The following is a 24,080-nucleotide window of genomic DNA, read 5'->3' on the forward strand; positions in this document are numbered from 1 at the left end:
TGGTGTGCCCCGTACATGTAGGAGACCATCGAGGCCAACATCTGGATCTGACCTGGGCGCTCACTCTATCCGAGCTATCCAAGACCTTCTCCAATCGCACACGGATACTTTGCGCAGCCTGCAGAGGTCCATTGGACCACACGGCGCGGGGAGCCCTGACTCTGACAGTCTGAATCATGCCTCCCCGGTATCAAATGCTACCACCCTCGGCGCTGCCACGGCGCAAGACGAGCTGTCTACATGTACCCAGGCACCGAGACAGGCCCCTCCTCAGCCTGATACTACCTCTCGCCCTTCCCCACTGAGCCGTGGGTGTCTCAGTTGGCCAGAGACACCGACAAAGTCGCCGTACATGCGCGAGGAGAACCCTGAATTCCCGCCTCTGACCATACCCCCGGGGCATGAAGCTAGCAGCAGCAGCCTATTGAATCTGCCCCAGGTTCAGGCGTTGGTTGGCGAGTTCCCGCATGAGTTCTTCTACCGTGTCGAAGCTCGCCATTCGCAAGCATTAGATTTACACGTGGATTCGTCATACCATCATCAAGGGGGACCGAACAACCGACATGAAGCTACACATGATCATCCAAGTGCCCTGCCACGAATACGCCGTGAAACGACCGACGCCCTGGTAGAGCTTTTCTGGGAGGAGGTGCATATTTTCCACCCCCTCTTCCAGCAACAGGCCTTCTATGACTGTTACAAGGAAGCCATCAGCCATGGCCTGAAGCAAGATGCCATGTCGGCAGTCCTCCTCCTGACCTTTGCTCTGGGGGCCTTGATGCGCGATAACCCCCGTGGCCGCAGCTGCCCACCTCAACATGGCTGTGAAGATGAAGAAAAGAATCTTCTTCCCAGCTTATACTACTTCAAGACGGCACAACGAATGCTCATGGCGTTATGGACGCAGTCGGTGGGATGCAACCTTGTCCTGTCCCAAGGACTGTTCTTGTGCGCACTCTACCTGATCTATTTACCCCAGCCATTACTCTCGATGAAATACGTCCACCTCGCCTCAACCAGTGTTGAACAATGCCTAATCCGGTACGATACACACACAATACAACCCCCCCGTGTAGAGCACCCTGTAACAAGCAACAGGTCACAAAACTTGAAACCTCCGCAATCGCGGGTTGAAGAAATAGTCCGCCTTAGTTGGTCGTGTTTCGTCGTTGAATGGTGCGTTCGACCCTAGTCATTGAAAGTTCTCATCAGTCTTTTACAGGAACTAAGCCTATGTATAGCAATCTTCTTGCAGAGTTCCACCAACCCCGAAGTGGCATCCAGTTCCTTGCGGATAGGATGCTCTTCCCCAGCTGCGGTTCTCCTCCCAGTGCTAGCAGCATGTATTTCCTTGCCGAAATATCAGCTCGGTCGCTAGGGAACCGCATCCACTACTCGATCAATTTCACAGATAGCATCAATGCATATATGTATACCGGCGGCATCAGCGGTTCGCCCCAGCGGCCGGCCGCCACAGCAGCCAACGACATGATGGATGTCGACAACCTGGCCTCTCTCCAGAACGTATGCAATGAGCTGGATCGCCAGGTCGAGACCTGGTACAAGTCATTACCCGATGCAATTAAACCCAATCTGATGCCAGGCGGACCGGACAATGACAACATCCAAGCAGCCTTGCTGCAATGTCGTTACTGGTCCCTGAGAAACAAGATTTACAGGCCCTTTGTCTTCAAGGCTACGTCCATGCCTGCCCAAGTCGAACTAACTAGGGATCTGTCCGAGAAGTGCCAGGCATGTATCACGGCCTGCCGACGATTTCTCGAATGCGTTGGGGGGCTCCTGGACCATAGAAGCCCATACTTGTACACTGCGTCGCACGGGTCAGTAACAAACTTAACCTTTGCAATTGACCTTTCTCCCCTTCCTTTTTTATTTATTCATTATACGTCATACTGACAACTGAAACGTCTAGTGCGTTTGCGTCGGTCTTGATGCTATCTCTCTCGGCCTTGTCGCCGTCTCTCAATCAATACGTGTCGGACCTCGACTCGCTTCAAACTCTGGCTCTCGACGCACTGCGACCCTGGGCGGACAGTGGCTCTGGGATCGAAAGCGCATACGAGATACTGAATGCCATGCGCAGTAAATTCCGGTACCGCGACCATTTCGACAAGTCCGGGATGCAGACTCCTACACAGGAAACTTGAAAGAGGTCGGGCTCCGTCATGCATAAAGGTATAAGAGTAAAGGGTGCCACGTAAGCTAGAGAATACCAGTGGCCCGTTGATATCACGGCCAGCGCTGGCCGATGCACGTCTCAGCCAACAGACCAATGGCCCAGTGTGATAGCCTGTGACGGGAAGCGGTTGGTACAGTGCATACATCGCAGCTAAGCGCCACAGAAGCATGTTGGGAGCATGCTGCAGCGGGGAAAGAGGTTAGAGGAGGGGTTCGAGGTCCTGGAGATAGCCTTATTTACGTCCCAGCCCCGTATTTCAAGAGGCAAGCTTCTCTGTAACTTGGTAATGTCGATGGTGCTGCCTACCGCGTTTCTGATGGTAGCCATCCTAGTACGCCCACTTTTTTATACAAATTCTCCTGCTCAATTCAAAGACGGCCCTATTTAACATGGCAAAGAAAAGGTCCAAGAGAGAGACAAGGACCTCCTTCACCTTTCCGTCACTTCATCAGGACGTCTCGGACGCGGTCTCTGACGAAATCACCAGAACATGGTTCAACGAAAACGGCAACAATGAAAACTCCAACCGAAACTACACAACCCACGTCATGGGGAAGTTCAAATGCAAAAACTATAGGTGTTCCAACGTCATCTGGAGCAGCAAGAAGGTAGCGATTTTGATCAGGGGATATCCCCGCAATGGGTATGACGCCATTGTATTCAACCAGCGCTGCGGGTCCTGCAATGGACTGGGGAGCTTCACGCTCGACGAGGACTCATACGTCCAACGAATCACGTACCGACTCAAGAAGTGGGCAGGGGTGAGGATGGAGCAGCAGCCTTCCAACGGAAGGCGAGGCCCGCCACACAAAGAAGATCTTTGCGAGGGTTGTAGGCAGGGGTATTGTCAGCAGAGGTAGAACTTGGGGTCTTAGCCGAAGCGAGTCAGATCTTTGAGGGAGGGGCAGTTCATAGGCGCGGGAGTTTCCTAAAGTTACAGATGTATAACAGTTGTACACGGGAGCCGACGAGTAGAGTCTAAGCAGGGAGTATGAAACAGTTTTATATATCCAAGAGAGGGGTCGGGAGCCGGATCACGACTCTGGTTTCCTGCCCCAGATCACTCTCTGCTTAAAGAATCCATGAACATTCTTATCTCGAATTTCGCGCCGGAAGTGGGCGATGTAGACTGCAACCTCCTCCCTCTTCCAGCCTAATGTCGTGGCCATGAAAAGCACAGTGCCCTCAGCGTCCTGCTCAAAGCCGAGCTGCATATACGAGCCAATCTCTCGAAGCTTTGGGTTCTCGGGCCATCGACCGATGGGGTTCTATCAACGTTAGCCTTCAATAGGTCGGGGGCATCTGGCGCAGAGGTAGCAGCAGCCCAACTGACCTTGAACACCCTTTCCTCGATGTCCACAAATCCTGCCTCCTCCATTGCCTTCCGCTGAATATCCTCCTCAAATATCGTAAAGGGGCGACCGATTGCGCGCCCGCCCTCGACAAAGAACTTGCCCCACTGGTTCAGGGCGCTCGTCTCGGTGACAGTCCCGTCTTCGCTTTCAATGCACGACGATGGCTCGTAACTTTCGAGGTAGCCTCCGGGCTTCAGAGCCTTGTACGCCTGCTTGTAAAGGCTTGTCCAATCAGCGATACTTCCGACGAGCCAGCGCATATGAACGTAGTCGAGCGAGTCTTTCTGGAATGTCCAGTCCTGGGTGCAGTCGTCGATTTGGCTGAAGGTGAGGGGGAGGAATTAGCATCGAAAAAAAAAAAAAAAAAAAAAAAAAAAGGAGTAGGGGCGGGAGCAGGGGCAGCTGTGCCTCACAATTCGAGGTTTGGAGGAACCCAACCGGGTTGGATAGGCGCGAGATCGGTTCCGATGACTGAGGCGTTGGGATACTCGTCGGCGAAGTCGCTGCAAGTGAATTAGTTGATGATATCGATGCAGGTCCACAGAGGGCGGGGCAGCGTACATTGCCCAGATGCCTGTGCATTGGTCAGTTGTATGAATTGGAATGACGTATCCTGACCAGCGACACACCTGTGCCAGTGCCGATGTCTACGGCCTTCTGGATATCTCTGGATATTGGCGCCAGGTGCAGCTTGCCATCCAGGAGAAGTGTGAGGACGTGGTGGCTGGGGAGCGAACTGTTAAAGCGGTTCCGGATATACCAGTTGTGTGACGTGTGAGTGATTAAACGCACTTGATGTCCATGGCCTCCTGGTGGGCATCATCAACTGGTCCCCTGGTTGCAAATTCAGCGATTGACGTCTACATTGGATGCAGGGTTGGACGGACCAGTAGTCGGCGTTGCCGCGCTCACTCTGGTACGTTCTGCCATTGACTGTTCTGTATTGCATGATGCTGGAGGTTATGGACGCCGTCGAACTGGCATTGTCGCCTATCGTGGAGTCGGCGTCATCATCATCGTTGGCTTCCTACGATTTCGATCCCACATTAGTCTGGGCCTCCTTTCACCCAAGGATGATATGGGGATGCTGGACCTCTGCCAATTGCGTCCAGTGCACGGCCGGCAGGAGGGCGCCGGCATCCGATTGCTCTGATTTTGGCGAATCGGCCGATTTTGGCGAGCGAGGCGACTGGGGCGACTTGGACGACTTGGACGACTTGGACTTGAAAGAGCTGGGCGACTTGTCCCTGGGAGCAGCACGCTCGCTGGCAGCCGGGAGGGTCGACATGGCGCCAGAGGGTTGCGGGCTGCGGAGCACAAAGGTCGAGAGAGTCGAGTTGAACCAGAATGGCGGTCCCGGGTCGGGGAGGGACCCTCTCCTATAACCCACATAGCGTTGATAATAACTCCTTGGCCCCCAAGTTCCAGCAAGAATCCATGTAGATGCCGACCAATGACGCGGTCCCGGGTCCAGCCAGAGCCGGCCCGGTGAAGACGTGAAGACGTGAGCGCCAAGTAAACTGTCCCTGATATGCAGTAGTTTCATGTTGATGAAGCGGGGGTGCAACGTGGTGCGGCGCTGCTGGGAATATGGATACATTCAAGGCAGTACTAATAGGTAGTGGGCATGCCTGTCCGTACTGTGCTCCGTAATATGCCCATTGCTATTCCGCAAGTCGCGGCGCAATCCAGATGAATACGAATGGCAATATCCGTACCTGTCTTGGCATATTCTTCAACAGCCGCAGCATCGCATTGTTCTTTGCACGCATCGCATCCACGATCTAGTCGTTCATGTCGCTCACGCATACGGCTGTTGATCACGAGGTGGCCTGACAGCTGCCAGTCTTGGACTCTTGGTCGCCCGGCATGCAAATGCATTGTAACGCTGCTGACACCACTGCAGCTCTGCCACGCAAGGGTCAATGGCCTCCATGGGACCATGGCCCCTTGACTGGGAAGTTGGGAACGCATGCCATTGGGCCACTCTTTTCTCTTCTCGAACCCTTCACCGCTATTTGGCACCACTCCATCGGTTTCTCGTCATACCTTGTTCAGTCCGTACCAAGTTCGAGTGCTACTAATACTAGTACTAGTACCCAACACATGCACAAGAAGCTGTCGCGCATCCAATATTTTCTCACACCAGGCTCTTGGCTACAGGCCTGATGTCATAGTACTACATTTAGTTGCAATGACGCTCACGTGTGTAGATGATCTTAATAGGGCTGCGCTCCCAACAGTATATTTTTTTTTGAGTGCGGTACGCAATAATCAAACGCTCTGTGACCAAACACTTAGTACACATACCGGTACGTAATAGCACGGTCTCCCTGCGCCGAGAGCACCTCGGGCGAGAGGTCGCTGTCACTGCAGGTAGCCAGCTTCGTCTCCCTCTGCTTGTTGATCCTGGCGTACGAGACAATCAGGATCACCGCCGCAATAATACCCAGGCCAATGAATCCCAGCTCCAGGGAGTGTCCGAGAATATATCTCGGCCCGTCCGTCTGGCGGTAGAAGTTGGACGCCATGGCCTAAAAACACAGCATCAGAGTCTGTCCGGAGAACCGGCGGGGGGGGGAACGAATTTACTTACACCTCCAAGGTTGCCAATGCCGATTTGAATGGCCATTCCCACGCTTCGCTTGTAGCTGCCCGACAAGTTGTTGGAAAGCCACGTGATGTTTCCGGGGAACGCGGGATAGATGGAACAGGCGGCGATGAATACGCCGGCGTACACGACCTTGGGGTTGGTCGACGCAACACACCTATCTCTCAGTCAGTACGACGAACCTACATGTATAGCATATCCATTTTGGAGAGGGGAACTCACATGCTGAAGCCAACAGCCATAAACAGAAGAGCGCCGATGATAAAGGGGCTGCGCTTCCCAAGGCGATCCGACGACCAAGCAACAATGACGGCCAGAATGGAAGCAGTGATGTAGATGGGGACAGTCAGAAGCTGGGCCGTGCTGGACGTGTATCCCAGGTTCTTGATGATGGTCGGCAGGAACAGGCTGATACCGTAGAGAGGGCAGACGATACCCCAGTAGACGAAGAGGTTGACCCAGATCTGCCAGTCCCTGAAGGCCTGCCACACGTACGCCCACTGGAACTCCTCGGCCTGGGCAACCTGGGCGGTACCCTCGTCGCGGGGAGCCTCGGCCTGGCCCTGGTACTTGAGACGGTGGACGACAAAGTCCCTCTCCTCCTGGGTCAGGAAGCCCGCCGTCTCGGGGAAGTCGTAGAGCAGGAAAAAGGCACTGATGGCGACGACGACGGTGACGATGCCCTCGAGGATGAAGATCCAACGCCAGCCCTCGAGTCCGCCGATGCCGTCCATCTTGGCGATGCCAAAGGCCAGAAGACCGCTGAAGGCGCCGGCAACAGAGGCGGCTGAGAAGAACAGGGCTTGGCGCAGCTGGATCTCGTGGCGGCAGTACCACATGGTGAGATAGTACTGCATGGGTGGATTAGTACAGTGACCTAGGCACACACGAGAGAGATGACATGACGAACCGCAACACCGGGGAAGAGACCGGCCTCGGTCAGACCGAGGAAGATACGCGCAGCGAGAAGTCCGTGGTAGTTCTTAACGATGCCCATCAGGGTCATGACGACGCCCCAGGCCACCATGATGGCCGGCAGCCACCGGCTGGGGCGGAGCTTCTTGAGGAGCAGGTTGCTGGGGACCTCGAAGGCAGCGTAGGGGAAGAAGAAGACGGTCAAGCACCAGTTGTACTGGGGGCCCGACATGTTCAGGTCCTCCTGGAGACCCTCGATTTTGGCGTTGCCAATGTTTCCACCTTGCAGGCTGTCAGCGTCGTGGATCGAGAATGGAACGGATTGGACTGAGACGACTCACGATCCAGGAAGGAGAGAAGGTACAGCACGGCGAGCATGGGGATCAGTCGAGTGTCCATCTGAAACACACGGCTGGTTAGCGCATCTCGTGGACGAGGGAAGAATGGATTGGGCTACACTGCATACCTTGCGTAGAATCTTCTTCTCGTCCAGGTGGGCAAAGGACGCGGGGACGGGCACCGCGGTGAGCCCGTTGCCCTTCTCGAGCGAAGGATTCGAGTCGGCCTTGCCATGGGGGCCAGGGGCATTCTCAGCCTCAGAGATATTGCCCTTCTCGGAGGCGAAGGCAGTCTTGTTGGGCTCCATGGTGCTGCGGGAGTCGGGGTGCGATGCTGGAGGACTGGATCAGGTCGAGCAGACCGAAGGGGGAGACGAGGGGGGGACGAGACACGTCTTTATAGAGAGGCGGAGGATATCATATCCGGTGAGGGCCACACGCACCGGGGGGGGAGAGAAAAAAGGGCATCACGTCCAACCCCGCGTGCTGCTCCATTGCTCCACATGGGGGAGAAACTGGAGTAGGTGGACTGTTGGACGCCTCGGTGACGCCACGATTCACAAAAAGGAACGTCGATCACCCCGACTATCTCGCACTTGTTTCCTGTTTGTCTATTTTCCCACCTTGGAGCCTCCCCAACGTGCAGACGAGCCTCTTCTCCCCAGCTAATAAGCTGTAAGCATGGAGCAACAACAAGGATCCCTCCGTCGGGACCTCAGATGCTGAGATTCTGGAATCCGGGGTGGATGGGGAGCTGGACCTGAGATCCTCCCAGATCCTTCCAGATCCTCTCCATTGGACGCCCTCGATGAGTCGACGGTCATGTTGGGGTAAATGCGGGGCCGAGGTGGTGGGTTCGGATCCGGGGCAGTGGGGGGGAGGAGGACTGGAGGAGGAGTTCGATTTGTCACGACTCCCAGTCTCCCAGGGTCTCAGCACTCGGATCCGATATCCCACCGTCAGGCTGCGGGGAACTTCATTTCACCCCGTTTCAGACCTGCGCCCAATTGGTCTTGTTGGAGTACGAAGTACGCCTACCCCACGGTGGCTTCTCTCGGATCCGCCTGGCCACCCCCCGTCCCAGTCGGGTCCCAGACTCCCGGTCGCGACCAGAGCAACACGACGCTCGTACTATTGGACAAGACTGTCTTTTAACGGCCAAGCTCCCCCAACACTCCAGCTCACTCTATCCGCCTCCTCATTTGGCGTTACGGAGCTCCCATTCTGTCGCCGCCAAGAGAAGGGCAACACCTCCTCTATTATCGTTGATCACTCGCGGGACACCGATATAATACTGCCACCCATCCATTATTAGCCCATGCCGCGTCATCCGAATTATCCATCACCGCTCATTATTACTGACCTCGTAGGTTCCGTTGCTGCTCAAGGACCCGACCTCCACTGTCTCCTCAAAGTTCAGCGTGCCGTCCTCATTCCCCGACACGACGCTCTCAATCATGGCCTGAAACGCCTTATCCCCCAGCTCCCCGTACTCAGACTCGGAAATCAAGCCAGTCTTGATGCCATGCAGTAGCCCATAGACAAACATAGCGTGAGCGCTGCTCTCGATATAATTGCCCTCAGCCCCGGGATACGGCTCACTCATGATCAGCCACCACCCGCCGTAAAGCTCGTCCGCCGCCTTCAGGCCCTGCGATGGAGTCACGAAATAGTCGACCAGACGCGAACGACCCTCATGCGACTCTGGAAATGCCTGGATGGCCTCAGTGAGCTATAAGTAGTACCACCCCATGGCGCGACCCCAGACGAGAGACGCCGCGCCAGTGATGGGGTCAGCCCAGACGGCGTCTTTTCCTTCGTCGTAGCCGTGGATAAGAAGTTTGCTCGTCGCGTTGCAACAATGGCTCTCGATCAAGTCAAATTGCAGGATAATACCGTCCCAGGCTGTTGAATTACCGGCGTCGAATTCGCCTGTCCACTTGGCATAGAAGCTATCCGCCATAAAGATGCCATCCAGCCACATCTGTGATAGTTGGGGTCTCGGTGCCAGAAGCCTCCTGAGGGGTTTCGAGTATGGCGGTTGAGCTGCTCGCGGATGACATTCGCAGCTGCCTTATACTTCTCGTCTCCCGTCGTCTTGCACCACCAGAGGAGATTGTTGCCAATTCGGTAATTGTCGAGCGAGTAGTTCTCGGGGTTCCGGCCCTAGATTCCTCCATCGTCGGTAATGACACCATTATCAATCTGGTCCTTATACCAGGTCGTGAATGTAGTGCTCTCGTTCTTGCTGACGGTAATGACCGCCTCGATCCCTGTGTAAATGGTAGCTTCGCCGTAGCTAAAGCCTTCTTGAACGCCGCGCTAGATGTAGGAATCGGCCATTTCATCTGCCCAAGAGGCAGCGGCTGATTCTGTCACGGCCATTGCGCCAGCAGCGACAGCAAGAAGGAACTTGGCCATTGTGAGAGATTGCTGTTATAGTATTCCGAATGATTGGGATATCTCACGAGGGAGATCGGTTCCGACATGCAGTGCACGAATTATTTATATTCAAATACCTCGTACAATTCAAAGTACCACGTTTTCTGAATTAATTCGAGGCCACAGTCGATGCAACACGAATATGAGTCTGTGGTCTTGATTGGCGGGTTGGGTTTCTCCTCGAGTCTCGACCACGTTGCTTCCATCGTTAGTCGATGCGTGGCACTGCCGTGGATATTTCCCCAACGACAGCTGCCGGAGGATAGACTCCGCATCAGATATCATATAATACCCCAATATCCTAATCAGCAGAAATGCGGGCGCATCATGGTGTGGTGGCATGGCTGGCGTCCCATATTGGTCATGCAGCTCGCCGCAGTCTCTGGTGTCTTCTCGCTATTAGAATCATAACCGTAACTAGGTATGAATGGGTTAGAAAATTATGACTCTCAAATAAAGAGCTGGTTTGTATATGAACTCTATAGACGGTACGAGCGGTACGAGTAGATAGTACTAGTATACAACCGACCGTTATTTCTCAGCCGTCTCTCCCTTTGTCTTCTTACCCAGCTTGGGCTTCTTCGCTTTGAACCAATTCCACTTCTTCACCCTGAAAGCCCAGTACGTGAAAACGGCAACGAAGTTGTTAAATATGATGTACGCCCACATGAGTCCAAAGTTCCGCCACCGGTCACCCCAGTAGATGCGACTCTGCGCAATGTACTGGTCTGCCACACGCAGGGAGCAGTACCGGCAGGCGGACGTGGCACCCGGGTTCTGCAGCACACCGGGCGCCTTTGACAGGAATTCTGCGAGATATCGGGCGCAAGTCATCCCATTGGGTGGGTTAAAGATGCTCGTCTCTTCCGCCGAGCATGTGACGGGGCGGCCGTGGAGCTCCGTCGAGACGATTCCGGATACCCAGTACGTGAAGGGACTGACGCGGTACATGAAGATCCAGAAGCCTGGCAGCGAGTCGGCCGTCTGCAGCACACCGCAAAAGGTCAGGCTCATGAAGACCAGGAGCACGACGACAGAGGAGGCCGTCTGGGCATCCGGGAGCGCGGCAATGGTCATGTGTGCGAAGGAGCTCGCGTAGAGCAGAAGCTGGATGCAGAAGAGCAGCACCAGGCCCTGGCGAACAGATGACTGGATGCCGATGACTGCATAGTAGAAGCTTCCAAAGACCAAGACGGCCGTCAGGATCTGGTACGGAATCTCCACCACAATGTTGGAAATGAGGAAAGCTTTCCACGAGTAAGTTTTGCTGGGGCGCTCCCTGACTTCATACAGTGACCTTAGATTGACAAACAGCGGCTGGGTCTAAAATTGATGTCAGTCCAGAACTTTGTTGGAGAGGATGATGTTACTCCTGCCTACCTGCTGCACTAGGGTCGAAAAGATGGTAATCACCATGAAGACGGCAAAGATGATATTCTGCATTCCCGCCAGCGTGGCATTGGCATTGAAGAAGGAGAAGCCGATAAAGAGCCCTGCCAGTGTGCCGAGGAAGAACTTGGAAAAGATGTATGTTGGCATGCGCCAGTACTGCTGGAAGACACGCACCGTCACGACTGCCACCTGGTCGCGGAAGGGCATGGCAAACTCAGAGTGAGCCCTGGCGTCATCCTGGCCTGACGGGGGCTCAGCGGCCTTCTCAGCGTCCAGACGGTCCAGCTCCTGCAGGGCCTCATTGTGTTGGTCGCTGTTATTCCAGACGCTATGCCAGTCCTCTCCAGAGGCGTTGGTGCCATTGTTGACAACCTCGAGCATGTACTCGGCAGGATTCTCACGGTCACCGCACTTGCGTCCACCGTGAGTCTCAAAGTAGTCAATGAGGATACGCGAGTCTTTGCCAATATCCCCAAAATACACCGTCTTGCCGCCCTGTGCTAGAAACAGCAGACGATCAAACTGCTGGAACAATACAGCGCTGGGTTGATGTATCGTGCAGAGAACTGCCTGGCCTGCATCGGCAAGCTTCCGGAGGAAGGCACAAATAGCCCATGAGCTCTGCGAGTCGAGGCCACTCGTGGGCTCGTCGAGGAAGAGGAGAAGCTTGGGCTTTGCAGCGAGTTCGACCCCAATGGTTAACAACTTGCGCTGCTCGACATTAAGACCCTCTCCAGGGACACCAACGACGGCATCGGCAAAGTCCCTCATGTCGAGCATGTCGATGACATCTTCCACGAACTTGTACTTTTCCTGCCGGCTGACTGATTTTGGCTGGCGAAGCATGGCGCTGAAGCGGAGACTTTCTCTTACTGTCGCCGTTGAGAGATGGAGATCTACAGCTATTAGCCAACCAGGTCCATTGCCAATGCCAACGACTGCGAATACATACCCTGCTGTTGGACATAGCCAGTCTTGCGCTGGAAGCTGGGATCCAGCGGCTTCCCGTTCACAAACATGTCCCCCGTGACGACCCCCATGGTGGTTCTCTGGGCCAGGGTATCCAGCAGGGTCGTCTTACCAGCACCACTCACGCCCATCAGTGTCGTCAGCGTCCCCGGCTTTACCCATCCGGATACGTTGTGAAGGAGCCTTCGAGTTCCACCCTTGACGGGAACATCGTAGACAACATTGCGCCACGTGAAGATGTCCTTCTGCGGCTCGATGGCTTTGACATCACCACCCTCCGGACTCTCTGACGTGGCTGCCCCGCTGGTTGTCATGTCCTCCGTGACGGCCTTCTTGTCATCTCCCTGCTTGAGATAACCGGGGACGTGGCCACGCTGGAACACGAGAACCTCCGCCGTGCTGCTGCTCGACGAGTTGAGCTGCGTCGTGACAAAGTAGACAAACATGAAAAAGAAGAGGAACCCCACTAGGATGCCAAAGTTGCGCCAAGCGTGGCTCCAGTAGTACTGGTAGCTAGCAGCAATGAATGCGTCACCGCTGACTCTAGATTCCCCAGCAACGGATCCGACTGTGGTACATATCCATGACCTGCCCACAGGCGGCTGGTAGGGGGGAACAATGGACGAGCATGGGAATCGACGACCGTGGAACTCGTTGGCGACGAGAATCTCAAAGGCGTAGTAGACGGGGTTGATCCACCGGATCCACGAGAACCAGGGGTGCATCTGGGCGGTGCGGATCACAAAGCCCGTATAGATGACCAGGGCCAGCATCATGATTCCCGCAAGCGCCATGGCCTGGGAGACGGTCTGTGTGACTGCCGCCAGGGTCCTGAATATGGCGCTCATGACAAAGGTCGCGATGTAGGTGATGAGGAAGAAGAGGAAGAATTGTCCAGGCGTGCGATGGAGGCCGGCCATAAAGTATAGCACGATATTAAAAACAGTCGAGGTGAGGAATTTGATGGGGATGTCGGCGGCGATTCCTGCAATGGCTTCGGCCGCGGGCTGATAGAAGGCGTATGAGAAATGCTTCTCGACGATTGGCCTCTGAGCATACAAGCTGTTAATCTCGGTGATGGAGCTCATGGCGCTGAGGAGAATGGCCATGAAGATGACCGAGCCCTTGGCAAAGAAACCGTCGGTCGTGTTGGGCGTGCCGTAGAATATAGAACCCAGGATCAGAGCCAGCACCGTGTGGATGACGGCCTGCGTGCTCGTCGCCGCAAAGTCTCCCCAGATGCGCTGGTAGGCTCTCTTGGTGGTCAGCTTGACCTGCATAGGCAAGCTAATGGTGAAGGGGGACTTTGAAGGGACGTGTCTGGATTGCCTCTGGGCCTTCTTCTCTCGCAACTGCTCCGTGGCAGCACCTCTGGGGTCGACGGGGAAGTCTTGTTCATGGCGCCTGAGCTCCTCTTGGAGGTCTCTGTACTCGGTAGAATTGTGCCAGTATGTCTCAAAGTCCTCGGGTGTCCGTGGGACCTTTTGCTCCATGCCTGGAAGCGGTTTTCTCTCCACGGGGTTGGTGACGGATGTGAGGAAGTCTCCAGTGGTCTGACGCGATGGACACTCCCAGCCCATCTTCTCGAAATATTCCTTTGCGGTATCGGCGGGGCCAAAGTAAATCTCGCGGCCCTCGTAGAGAACCACGGCCTTGTCGAACAAGTCATAGATGGACTGGCTCGCCTGATACATGGCCACACAGTGGGTGCTGCCACCTAAATCAGCGCCCAGACGTAGAGACTCGACAAACTTGAGCGCAGTCGCCGAGTCAAGACCGCGGGTGCTGTTATCCCAGGCACCCAACGGTGCTCCAGCCACCATCATCTCCGAGATGCTCACTCGTTTCCTCTCTCCACCGGATACGCCGCGGATGAATTCGTTGCCGACCTTGGTGTTGTAAGTGTGGCTGAGGCCGCAGACGGCCATGACAACCCGGCTTGCACGCTTGATGTGCTCTTTTCTGGATATCCCATGTAAACGAGTCGAGGGGGTTCGGCAGGCAGCGGCAAATTCGAGGGTCTGCCCAACAGTGAGATGGGGGAAGTGTTTGTCCACCTGCAAGATGGGCCTCCGTGTTAATCAAGCTTACTTTGTATCAACTAATGCTGGGTCCGCAACGCTTACCTCCTGGTTGTAGATGGCTTCGCCCTTGAACTCCCTCCTCATCTGACTTTGTGGAATTCCGTTGTAATCAATGTGCGATTTCTCATCCTGGTGCAATCCATGTAACTGGCCCGTCAAGTTCTTGAGGAGAGTGCTGCAGCCTGACCCCGGCCGTCCCAGCACAATTAGCAGCTCGCCACTGGGGACCAGGCCGTCAAAGCCATGCAAGATGGTCTTGTGCTTCTTTCTCCCAAAATGGAGGTGCTCGCCTATTCTGAACGGCGACAGGAGCCAGGAACCGACTGTCTGCTGCAGCTGCAAGGCATCGCCGGTCCCCGAGACGGACAGATTCTTGAACGCGATTCCGGTGCGCGGCAGCACGATTCCTTCTGCGTGCAGCTCGCTGACGATCATCCGGAGCCATTTGAGAAGGTCAAACGACCCGCTCAAGGGATCCAGCGCCGGGTCAGCACGGGGCCCAACGCTCGCGTCTTCTCGGAGGCGGGTGCTCTGGCGCGTTGCTCGGGAGTGTGTTCTGGCAAGTGTTTGCAGTGTTTGTTGGTCGCCCTCAGGGATCAGCGACAGCGAGTTGTGCCGCCGAAGTGTGTGGCCCTCCGGCTTGTTATGAGCATGCTCGCTGGAGCCTGTCGGCGTGGACTGGGAGCTGGGGGACTCGGACGGGGGATGGCCGTCGTCGGGCGGCTGTGGCTCCATTGTCAGAGACGCCTCCGATGGAACTGAGGTTTGACACGAAGCACAGAACGGCCGACCAGGAGATTGTCCACAGGTCGGGGAGGGAGGAGAAAACAGGAACAGTGCCACGACAGGAGCCCAGGACACCCATAGTCGATTTTTTCCAGACAAGGACTGCCCGCCCCGGCCAAACTAAGGCCCATTGATGGAATGCATGCCTTGGTTTGAACTCTGTGCAGAGCATCGTGGCTGAATGATACGGGATGGACCACGAGCCAGGCCTGAGCTCAATAGTATACTTAGTATTGAGTTCGCGCTTGTCGGCTGGTGCCAAAGTGTCTCGGAAGCGTTACTGCGTGGGGAAAGACTCAATTCGGTCAACTCCTGGCGAGACAGCAAGTTGGTCGAGGCGGAAGAAAGGTTAATTGAATTCTGTCATTCCAACTCATGTACCTATTCACACTTGAAGCTGTGCCATTTTCTGGACCCCCATCCGTATATCTTGGTTAGCGGCCCCGTGATTGGCCAGTTCAATGTATGTTGTATTCACTGATTAATGTTGCCAGGCTCGACTGAAATAAACCATGGCCCGTAACATGGTGTGAGAGTAGAAGAAGATGGTTCAAGCCGTGAAATAGAATATGCGATAGCTATCCAATCTTGATGGTTTGCGACCGGTCAGTAATCGACGGTTCTTGCCTATATCTACCAACTCCACCACGCGCTGACACTGACATTGAAGGAGAGTGGTGATGTCTCGGCCAATAGACCAACCTCCAACCAAGAATCCAGGGTCATAATACGCCTACCAAACTTCACAAGAATACTGTCGTCCGTCCCTCAAGTCTTCCATCCGGGGATTCCCCAGATGGTCTCTGTTCGGTCTCCGCAGAAGAGGTCGGCAGTCGACCGACCGCTTGGGATTATGGGATTCTCCCTGGGAGCACGGGCAGCGCAGCGGTCCAAGCTATATAAAAATTGGAGAAGGGGATGGAGAAGCGCACGGGCATTAAGGTAAAAAAAAACAATACAAGTGTGTGCCAACTCCAAGTCTCCAACCAGAATTTGACCGAGAAACAACCTCAGCAGGGTTGTATTACCTACTCGTACTCCGTTCCATCTCCACCCTGCTGCATGAACCAAACAACAGCCTCGAGCCAACAAACGTCACCTCGACAACCGGTCACGACTGAGCCACCACCTCCCGTGTCTTCCTGGAAAGCCCCCATCGTCATCCTCCACGTTCCGAGACCAGCCCGCTGCCGCGGGATGCCCCCATTGGCGGTAGACTGTCAGCCTCCCCACGCCACACCCGTCAACGCGTGACGGGGCCCGGGACCTGGATATGGAGACTCCACGGCCCAATGAGCCGATGTCGATCCCATCATAGGCTGAAAAAGTCAAGATTCGAAGCAGACATACCGAACCATGGCTGATGCCTCGCATATGGAGGTCTCAGTCGCGACGGACAAATACTCTTGATTCCCCCGCACCCCAGATTCGCGGGGACTTTGTGCCCCAGGGAATCCTTTCACTCGGCCTTCATACGGAGCATCCTCCTCGACCTGTTCCCTCTTTAGCTTTCTCTCTCTGGCCTCGATTTTCCATCGTCACAAGCCATGGCGGACGAAATATCCAGGGTCGGCTCTGGCGCCGCCCAGCCCGATAAGCCAATCATCGAGACAGCCGAAAGGCCAAACACGCCCACCATACCTTCGCCTGCCGACAAAGAAAGGCGATTGCGGGTGGAAAAGAGCCTGAAGCGCAAGCTTGACGCTCGCTGTGCCCTCTTCGTCCTCATCTACATCATGAACTATCTCGACCGGAACAATATTGCGGCTGCTCGTCTCCGAGGTCTCCAGGATGATTTGAAGCTGGACAACCAGGAATATGCCACCTGCCTCAGCATCCTCTACGTCGGATACATCTTGATGCAGGTCCCCTCCAACATCTTCATCAACAGGATCCAGCGCCCCTCCCTGTACATTTCCCTGGTCATGCTTGTCTGGGGTCTCGTCTCGACTCTGTCGGGCGTCGTCACCAACTTTGGGGGGATGGTCTCCGTCCGCTTCTTCCTGGGCTTCGTCGAGGCTGCCTTCCTCCCGGGAGCTCTCATGATCCTGTCCAAGTGGTACACTCGTCGCGAGCTCACGGTCAGGAACGCCATTCTTTTCTGCGGCAACCTCATCTCCAACGCCTTCTCGGCACTCATCGGAGCCGGCGTGCTCTCCAACATGCAGGGAGTCCTGGGCCACGCCGCGTGGCGCTGGCTGTTCTGGAGTAAGCCCTTACACTCCTCACCTCCCGTCTCCAAGGCAATTGACTGACAGCAGAATCGCATATAGTTGAGGGGGCCATAACCATGGGAGTTGCCATCTCTGCAGCATTCATCCTTCCCGACCTGCCACACAACACGCGCGGTTTCACCAAGGAGGAGCTCGATGTGGCGCAGCTGCGAATGACCGAAGATGTCGGCGAAGCTGACGTTGACTCGGAGGGCCAGGGTCCCTTTTATGGCCTCATCATGGCACTCAAGGATGCCAAGATTTACATCATGATGCTTACCTTTACCGCCTACGTCGTCGGGCTCTCGTTCAATGCATTCTTCGTATGTCGCGTCTTTGTGGATGTCTCGTGGGGTTGTTTCAAGCTGACATTTCAATAGCCCAGTCTTACTGAGACTCTGGGGTTCAGCTATGTGCCGACGCTGCTCATGAGCTCACCTCCATGGCTGTTTTCGTGCATTTTCTCGCTTATCGTTGCCTGGAGCTCCGATCGCCATCAGGAAAAGGTTTGTCTCCGGGCACCACCATTCAATTCACTCGACCTGTGCTTATGACTGACTTTGGTTGTCTAGTTTTGGCATATTGTTGGGCCAATTTGTGTCGGCCTGGTCGGATTTGTCATTAGCATGTCGACTTTGAACGTCGCTGCTCGATATGTCGCCCTATTCCTCCAGGCCTCCTCTTATGCCGGGTAAGCCCCCATCCGACCTCCACGTCAAATCACTCACATTATACCTATGCCTCTCTCTGTCTCAGCACTCATATTAATGGATACCTGACAGATTCATCGTATTCTACTCCTGGATCAGCTCATCCTTCCCACGACCGCCCGCCAAGCGTGCCGTGGCCATTGCACTGGTCAACGCCTTCAGTCAGCTGGGCAATATAGCCGGTTCGTACGTCTGGGATCTGGAGGAGAACGGGTACCGCAAGAGCTACGGCATTGTGACTGCCATGTTTGGCACCACCATTGTCGGCTGCCTGGCTTTCCGCATCGTGCTGTCCAAGCTCAACAAGAAGCTCGAGGAGCAGCAGCGAGAATGTGACGCGCAGCCAGACATGGCCCAGCAGGTCGTGGATAATGCCGATGAGTCGCTGAGGCTACCCAGGGGCTTCCGGTACCTTGTCTGAGGTCTGGGTAGCCTTGTACCAAGACACCCAACCCTTAATCCTGCTTGATGGTCGGTTGACTGGACTCGGTGTGAGTTCCTGGCCCGTTGCAATCAGGCGAATGAATACGAAGCTCAAATAGACCAGTTTGACTAATTCTATGTGCATGTAAGAATAAGTACTAGTAATGTTTCGTAGGTAAAACGAGCAAGTGCGACCCGGCCCAAGCATTGGGGTGTTCCTGCCTTCCCTCGAGTCCCTTCCTCCTCACGTCCGAATGCGGCCGAGGCTGACCGGTGGACCCACTTCTCCCACGTGCTCCACTAAACGGTCAATTCCGTGGGCCATGTGGGGGATTGGAGGATTGGAGCCAGGAGGGACGGTTGGAAGCCGGGGGACCACCTCTGGGCTCGGGGGCGGGCAAGCGGGGTCCATAATTGAGCAAAATGTGCCCTCGTCACTCGTGGATGTTTTCACATCCGGCATACGAAGCCGGCCATTGAAGCACCTTGTGTCCATCGCCGACACTGAGAGGCCATGAACAGCAACCCCCCAGCGGCGTCTCCCTCCCAGTCAAGCCTCCCCGGCGGGCCGGGAGGATCTGCCCCGGCAGGGCCCGCGACTGAGGAGCCCACGTCGTGCCGAGAATGTCGCCGCCGAAAGGTCAAGTGCGATGGCACCATGCCTGTCTGCATGGTCTGCCAAAAGTACAGGCGCCATTGCCTGTACGACAAGCACAGTAGAACACGGCTGACACGAAAGTAAAATGCGTTTGCTGGCTTGTGGGCGGAAGCCGGGAGCTGACATGGTCTGGTCGCAGGCAACTCACGATCCTCGAGGAACGTCTAGAAAAGGCAGAGGCTCTGTTGAGGAGACACTTCAGCGAGGCTCAGCTGGCAGAGATGATGAACGGGCCTGCCACCGCCGTGCCGGCCCCGATGCCAGCCACGATGCCGTTTGGACCCAGTGTACCTGCATACGCCAACATGGCTTCCTCGAGCGGGCCAACTCCGAGTGAAGCGCCCCACAACCTCATTGCCGTAGCTGAGCCTCCTCACCCCGGGCCCGGTACGGCGCCTCTGGCCGGGCACCTAGCCGATATCTCGCAGCACTCAGCATCCAGCACGGTGCCGACATGGAACAATGAGCTCCTCGGCCCTGGCGGGTCCGAAGGCTCATATGAGCTCGCCCCCTCCGTGGCTGGCGACTTCGAGTGGGACGAGCAGGAACCGTCGTGGTCCACGTATGGGCCAGGGGCAGACGTCGCGGGAGAAGACCCTTCTCAGACCATCATGGATGGCATGGCCTCCCTATCTTTGGGAGATCACAGAGGCTACCTTGGTGCAGTTTCCGGTGCTGCCTTACTACGACAGATCCTGTCGGCACGGAAAGACGGTGAACAAGACGAGGCTGAGGCTCCTCCACAACACCTCGAGTGGCTACTCCAGCAGCAGCAGGATCACCCCCAGTGGTTTCGCAGCCAGTCCATGCTAACCAAGGTGGTCGTGGAGCATCTCATCGACGGCTTCTTCACCTTCTACCACCCCACGTTCCCCATCGTCCATGAACCGACGTTTCGCGCCCAGTATGCAGGCACCCTCCCTCGCCCAGACAAGGACAAGTGGAACACGCTCGCCAACATCCTCGCCGCGCTCGGCTCGTTTGCCAGCAGCAACTCCTCCGATGCCACCGACCTACCCATTTTCCAAGCCGCGCAGAAGAGCCTGTTCGCCGACAACCTCGAGGTTGGGAACCTGACGCTCGTCCAGTCGTTTGCCCTTTCATCCACATATTTGCAGAAGCGTAACAAGCCCAACAGCGGGTACAACTACGGAGGCGTCGCGATACGGCTTGGCATTGGGCTCGGCCTCCACAAGGAGTTCGAAGGGGGCACAATCTCCCCGATGAAAATGGAAATCCGGCGGAGGGTGTGGTGGTGTCTCTGTGTCCTGGACGTGGGCGCCACCATCACCTACGGCAGGCCTCTGAACTGGCCTCAGGCTGGCGTCGAAGCCGCGCTCCCTCGAAACATTCACGAAAAGGTATGCATGATTTTTTACTGTGTTGGAACATTTTTCCGGTGTTGACTCACACAGGACCTTTTGTCTGACATGGCAACCTGCCCTCCGGAAGTGGAGGGCCTGACGCTGTACACCTATATCCGAGTCCAATCAGCCTACCACCTGGGCACAATGAGCATCTACGACCGGCTCATCACGGGTCCCTTTCCGACAGCAGCAGAGCTCGTCGCGTTGGACGACCAGCACATTGGTGCGTGGCTTGCTCAGGTCCCCCAATACTACACCATCTTCCCCCCGGCGGGATCACCGCATGCCCTGGGAGCAGGCATTTCGCAGTGGCGGTACCGCAACCTAAGAATTGTCATGTACCGCCCGTTTCTGGTCAGATGGGCACTGAGCCCCTCACCGTACGGCAGAGAGGCGTCTACATCAAGCAGTGAAGGCTTGGCGGTGTTCCGGTGCTTGGACGCGGCCAAAGAAAGCATCGCCTCCATCGAAGAGTACTGGACGTCCCGTTCCCATTCGAGGCTGGCTGCCTGGTACGTCTTGTAAGTAGTGTTCCCAAACTCCCAAACTCCTGAATTGATAAACGCGAGACAACAGGGTGAGGTGCTGGTGCTGAACGGGAGCAGGTACTTTTTATTTCACGCAACACTGATCCCTCTACACTGTTTGAGACACAACCCGGCACACTCGTTTGCATCCGACTGGCAGTCGCAGATCCGGTCATCCGTCGCTGTCATGGACGCCATGACAGAGCTCAGTCCCAACAGCTCCAGATGCCGCGACATCTGCCTCGAGCTCAGCTGGCCGCACTTGCAGAATGGGGGAGCTGGTGCCTACACAGATACCACATCATTCGTGCCCAATTTGGCCGATGGCGAAGCAGCGTCCATGATGGATGGCTACGACACGTGGTGCCAGCTAATGAGCAATGCGGACACGGCCGTTCCAATGTACCAGTGGCCGATTGTCAATGACCAGAGCTTAAACTTCTTTTACTAGCGAACTCCGAATCTTAATAAATCGATACATTTCCAACAGTTGCCGTAGAGTATACACAACGCTTGATTCCTTCGGCTATGGCTGGCCTGGCATCTCTAACACTATCCTTGTCCTCGAATGCTTCACCATGCTGTCGAATGTGCCAACGACGGAAATTCCACAACAAAGTCCCAAGTATAAATAGAGAAGCATATTTGCATTACGCCTCATCACAGCAACGAAAGCAAGTCAATGCATCACTGCCGGCCTTGGACGAGGAGATACGGTGTAAATGACGCCAGCGATTGATTGCGTCGAGAAGACCACATTCATCTTTCGGCCCTTCCATAAAAAAATACGCAGGCTTCCGTGTCCGCATACGAGCTCTCAATAACCTAACATCACGTACCGATATTAAGTCAGTGGGACATGCCGACACACGCAGCTCCTCTGTGGACTGTGGACTGGCCGGGTGTGGTAATCAGTATCTAAGACTTAGCGAAAGCAGAAATACTTGTGCTATCTCATTGACTGCTGTAAGTTGCCAGCTAGGTGGTTCTCTCTACTTTTGCATCTTTCACAAGAAGGCCATCCTCTCTGAGGCAATATCGAATTCTAACTAGGAAGACTTCCCCACGTCCGTTTTCAATACTCTCATCCACAGTTTCCCGGATAGGTTTGTACATGTTGTTGCTTCATCATGCAATTAAAGTACTTCAACACATATCTACCCCGGATGCTTTTCACAATCGTAGCAGCAAGTGCTGCAACAGGTGTGTGTGTCATGGGACCTTTGACATGGGATCTTTGACATCGACATAGGGTTGATACGATATTTCAAATGCATAAATACCATGAAGCCCCTAGACTGTCGGAACTTGATATTTCTTCTAAGCACTATCCTTCTAAATTACCATCAATAATACCTTTAATTTCCTAACCCAGTTGCACAATTATCGTTTCCAAGGCTATAAGCCTAGCAGTCCTAGCCAGCCTTATCAATCTTAGTCAGAGTGAGCGGCCCCAAGGGTCTGACACCAAGGGCAGAGGCACCGTCGTGGAGACGGCCACGGGCTTGGTGGTGACCACGACCGTAACCACCACGACGGGTTCGGTACACGGGATTGAGAAGCTGCCAGTTGTTCCCGAACCCGACTTCACTGTTATGGTAGTGGAGCTTGAAGGACTGACGACTGTCACCAAGACTGGCCTCGCACCCAGGACTACGACATTGCCAGTTGACCCCGAGGAGGTAATGATTGTCGTTGTGACAGAGCCTGTGAATGGCGTGACCACCATCATCACGACGGGCCTAGTGCCTGGAGTTACGACTCTGCCAGCTAAGAATTGAGATGAACTCACTGTCGTCGTGACGGAGCCCCCAGGTGGCATCACTACCATCACCACGACCGGCCCAACGCCCGGGATTAGGACATTGCCAGCGGGGCCTGGAAAGAAAGTCACTGGCCTCTTGACAGACCCCGCAGGCGGAGTCAAGACCATCACCGAAAAAGGGCCGAGTGCTGGCATCTCGACGCTAGAAGCTGAGGATGAGCAAACCACCATCGTCGTAACAGAGCCTGCGGGTAGTATCAAGACCCTCACCAACACCGGCAAAAAGCCCGGGGCTACAACGCTGCCGGGCAAGGTCGGGGAGGAAATGACCGTCGTCGTGACAGAGCCTGAAGGCGGCATTACCACCATCACCAAAAAAGGGGACGAGGAGTCGACCACCACACTGCCGACCAGAGAGCCCTATGACCCGGCCACCACGACCGTGAACCTACAAAGGAGGGGACCTCAACGTTGACCAAGCCCACAAGCCAGGGCACCGGCGTTACCAAACCCTCGTCCTCAACCACAACCACATCCAATGGTGGTATTGTCCTCCAGACCGATGACTTCATCGAAGAGCCAACTTGCACGGCATGCTCGGGATCCGAGACCACAAGTGGTTGCGGCAATGCTACCACAACCTCAGCCTCAGCCACAACTACATCTGATGGTGGTCCTTCCCTCCATATTGATGACTTCACCGAAGAGCCAACTGGCAGGACACGTGGCGATGTTACCACAACCTCATCCCCAGCCACAACCACATCCACATCCGACGATGACGACATTGCCCTCCAGACCGATGACTACACCGTAGAGCCAGATTCAACCACCACTTCTGCAGCTCCCGCTCAGACTTGCGCTGACCTCGCCAACGGCAACTTAACCAAGGGCAACGGCACGCTCCCGCCTTGGTACCTCTCGGATCAAAAGACGGCCGACTCCTCTGGCATCGTCGCCGTTGACCCGAGCCAGGCCGACGGCACCAGGCGTGCCTTTGCCTTGATTCCCTCGCAGGTTCCGAGGTCTTCCTGAACCAGTACGTCCCCGCCTGCGGCTTCCCGCCACCCAAGGTAACCATGAGGATCCACTTCGTGTACCAGTTCACCGGCAAGTCGACCGGGTGCAACATCAGGGCCTCGGTCAACCGCTCGTCCCAGGATCTCCTGCGCATCGAGGACGACGGCAACTCGCCTGGCCAATGGCAGGTGTACGAGAGCGATCCCATCGAGGTGCAGCTAACGTATGATCCGCTCTTCACCCTCAAGATGGGGTGCGATGCCGACACGCCCCATGAACCGGCAAGCAGTTCTCGTCAGTGAGGT

General features: G+C 55.4%; 8 protein-coding genes across 8 annotated transcripts; 4 read left to right on the top strand and 4 right to left on the bottom strand.

Annotated features, from left to right (window-relative positions):
* Positions 1 to 1,341: 1,341 nt before the first annotated feature.
* Positions 1,342 to 2,168, top strand: ACO1O0_000015 (fungal specific transcription factor domain-containing protein; the record flags this gene model as incomplete). Its single annotated transcript, XM_083189521.1, has 2 exons — positions 1,342 to 1,736; positions 1,934 to 2,168. The coding sequence occupies 2 exons, from the start codon at positions 1,342 to 1,344 to the stop codon at positions 2,166 to 2,168; spliced, it is 630 nt and encodes a 209-aa protein (XP_083053380.1).
* Positions 2,169 to 3,234: 1,066 nt separating this feature from the next.
* ACO1O0_000016 (class I SAM-dependent methyltransferase) lies at positions 3,235 to 4,843 on the bottom strand (the record flags this gene model as incomplete). The annotated part of the gene is made up of 8 exons (XM_083189522.1): positions 3,235 to 3,468; positions 3,534 to 3,876; positions 3,969 to 4,058; positions 4,117 to 4,129; positions 4,185 to 4,291; positions 4,348 to 4,389; positions 4,443 to 4,582; positions 4,649 to 4,843. 8 exons carry the CDS (start codon positions 4,841 to 4,843, stop codon positions 3,235 to 3,237), a joined length of 1,164 nt encoding a protein of 387 aa, XP_083053381.1.
* Positions 4,844 to 5,852: 1,009 nt separating this feature from the next.
* ACO1O0_000017 (major facilitator superfamily domain-containing protein) lies at positions 5,853 to 7,727 on the bottom strand (the record flags this gene model as incomplete). Its single annotated transcript, XM_083189523.1, has 6 exons — positions 5,853 to 6,089; positions 6,152 to 6,323; positions 6,389 to 7,017; positions 7,077 to 7,363; positions 7,423 to 7,480; positions 7,548 to 7,727. 6 exons carry the CDS (start codon positions 7,725 to 7,727, stop codon positions 5,853 to 5,855), a joined length of 1,563 nt encoding a protein of 520 aa, XP_083053382.1.
* A 1,034-nt stretch (positions 7,728 to 8,761) lies between these two features.
* ACO1O0_000018 (uncharacterized protein) lies at positions 8,762 to 9,403 on the bottom strand (the record flags this gene model as incomplete). Its single annotated transcript, XM_083189524.1, has 2 exons — positions 8,762 to 9,123; positions 9,337 to 9,403. 2 exons carry the CDS (start codon positions 9,401 to 9,403, stop codon positions 8,762 to 8,764), a joined length of 429 nt encoding a protein of 142 aa, XP_083053383.1.
* Positions 9,404 to 10,392: 989 nt separating this feature from the next.
* ACO1O0_000019 (ABC-2 type transporter-domain-containing protein) lies at positions 10,393 to 15,041 on the bottom strand (the record flags this gene model as incomplete). Its single annotated transcript, XM_083189525.1, has 4 exons — positions 10,393 to 11,184; positions 11,242 to 12,149; positions 12,206 to 14,279; positions 14,349 to 15,041. The coding sequence occupies 4 exons, from the start codon at positions 15,039 to 15,041 to the stop codon at positions 10,393 to 10,395; spliced, it is 4,467 nt and encodes a 1,488-aa protein (XP_083053384.1).
* A 1,598-nt stretch (positions 15,042 to 16,639) lies between these two features.
* Positions 16,640 to 18,436, top strand: ACO1O0_000020 (uncharacterized protein; the record flags this gene model as incomplete). Its single annotated transcript, XM_083189526.1, has 5 exons — positions 16,640 to 17,300; positions 17,366 to 17,628; positions 17,686 to 17,811; positions 17,878 to 17,996; positions 18,088 to 18,436. The coding sequence occupies 5 exons, from the start codon at positions 16,640 to 16,642 to the stop codon at positions 18,434 to 18,436; spliced, it is 1,518 nt and encodes a 505-aa protein (XP_083053385.1).
* A 516-nt stretch (positions 18,437 to 18,952) lies between these two features.
* ACO1O0_000021 (transcription factor domain-containing protein) lies at positions 18,953 to 21,441 on the top strand (the record flags this gene model as incomplete). Its single annotated transcript, XM_083189527.1, has 4 exons — positions 18,953 to 19,176; positions 19,236 to 20,457; positions 20,512 to 20,984; positions 21,114 to 21,441. The coding sequence occupies 4 exons, from the start codon at positions 18,953 to 18,955 to the stop codon at positions 21,439 to 21,441; spliced, it is 2,247 nt and encodes a 748-aa protein (XP_083053386.1).
* A 2,393-nt stretch (positions 21,442 to 23,834) lies between these two features.
* ACO1O0_000022 (uncharacterized protein) lies at positions 23,835 to 24,077 on the top strand (the record flags this gene model as incomplete). The annotated part of the gene is made up of 1 exon (XM_083189528.1): positions 23,835 to 24,077. The coding sequence occupies one exon, from the start codon at positions 23,835 to 23,837 to the stop codon at positions 24,075 to 24,077; it is 243 nt and encodes an 80-aa protein (XP_083053387.1).
* Between the last annotated feature and the right edge of the window lie 3 nt (positions 24,078 to 24,080).

The sequence above is a fragment of the Amphichorda felina genome (assembly GCF_050947745.1).
Source record: "Amphichorda felina strain 45539 chromosome Unknown scaffold_1, whole genome shotgun sequence".
In the NCBI taxonomy this organism is placed as follows: Eukaryota; Fungi; Ascomycota; class Sordariomycetes; order Hypocreales; family Bionectriaceae; genus Amphichorda; species Amphichorda felina.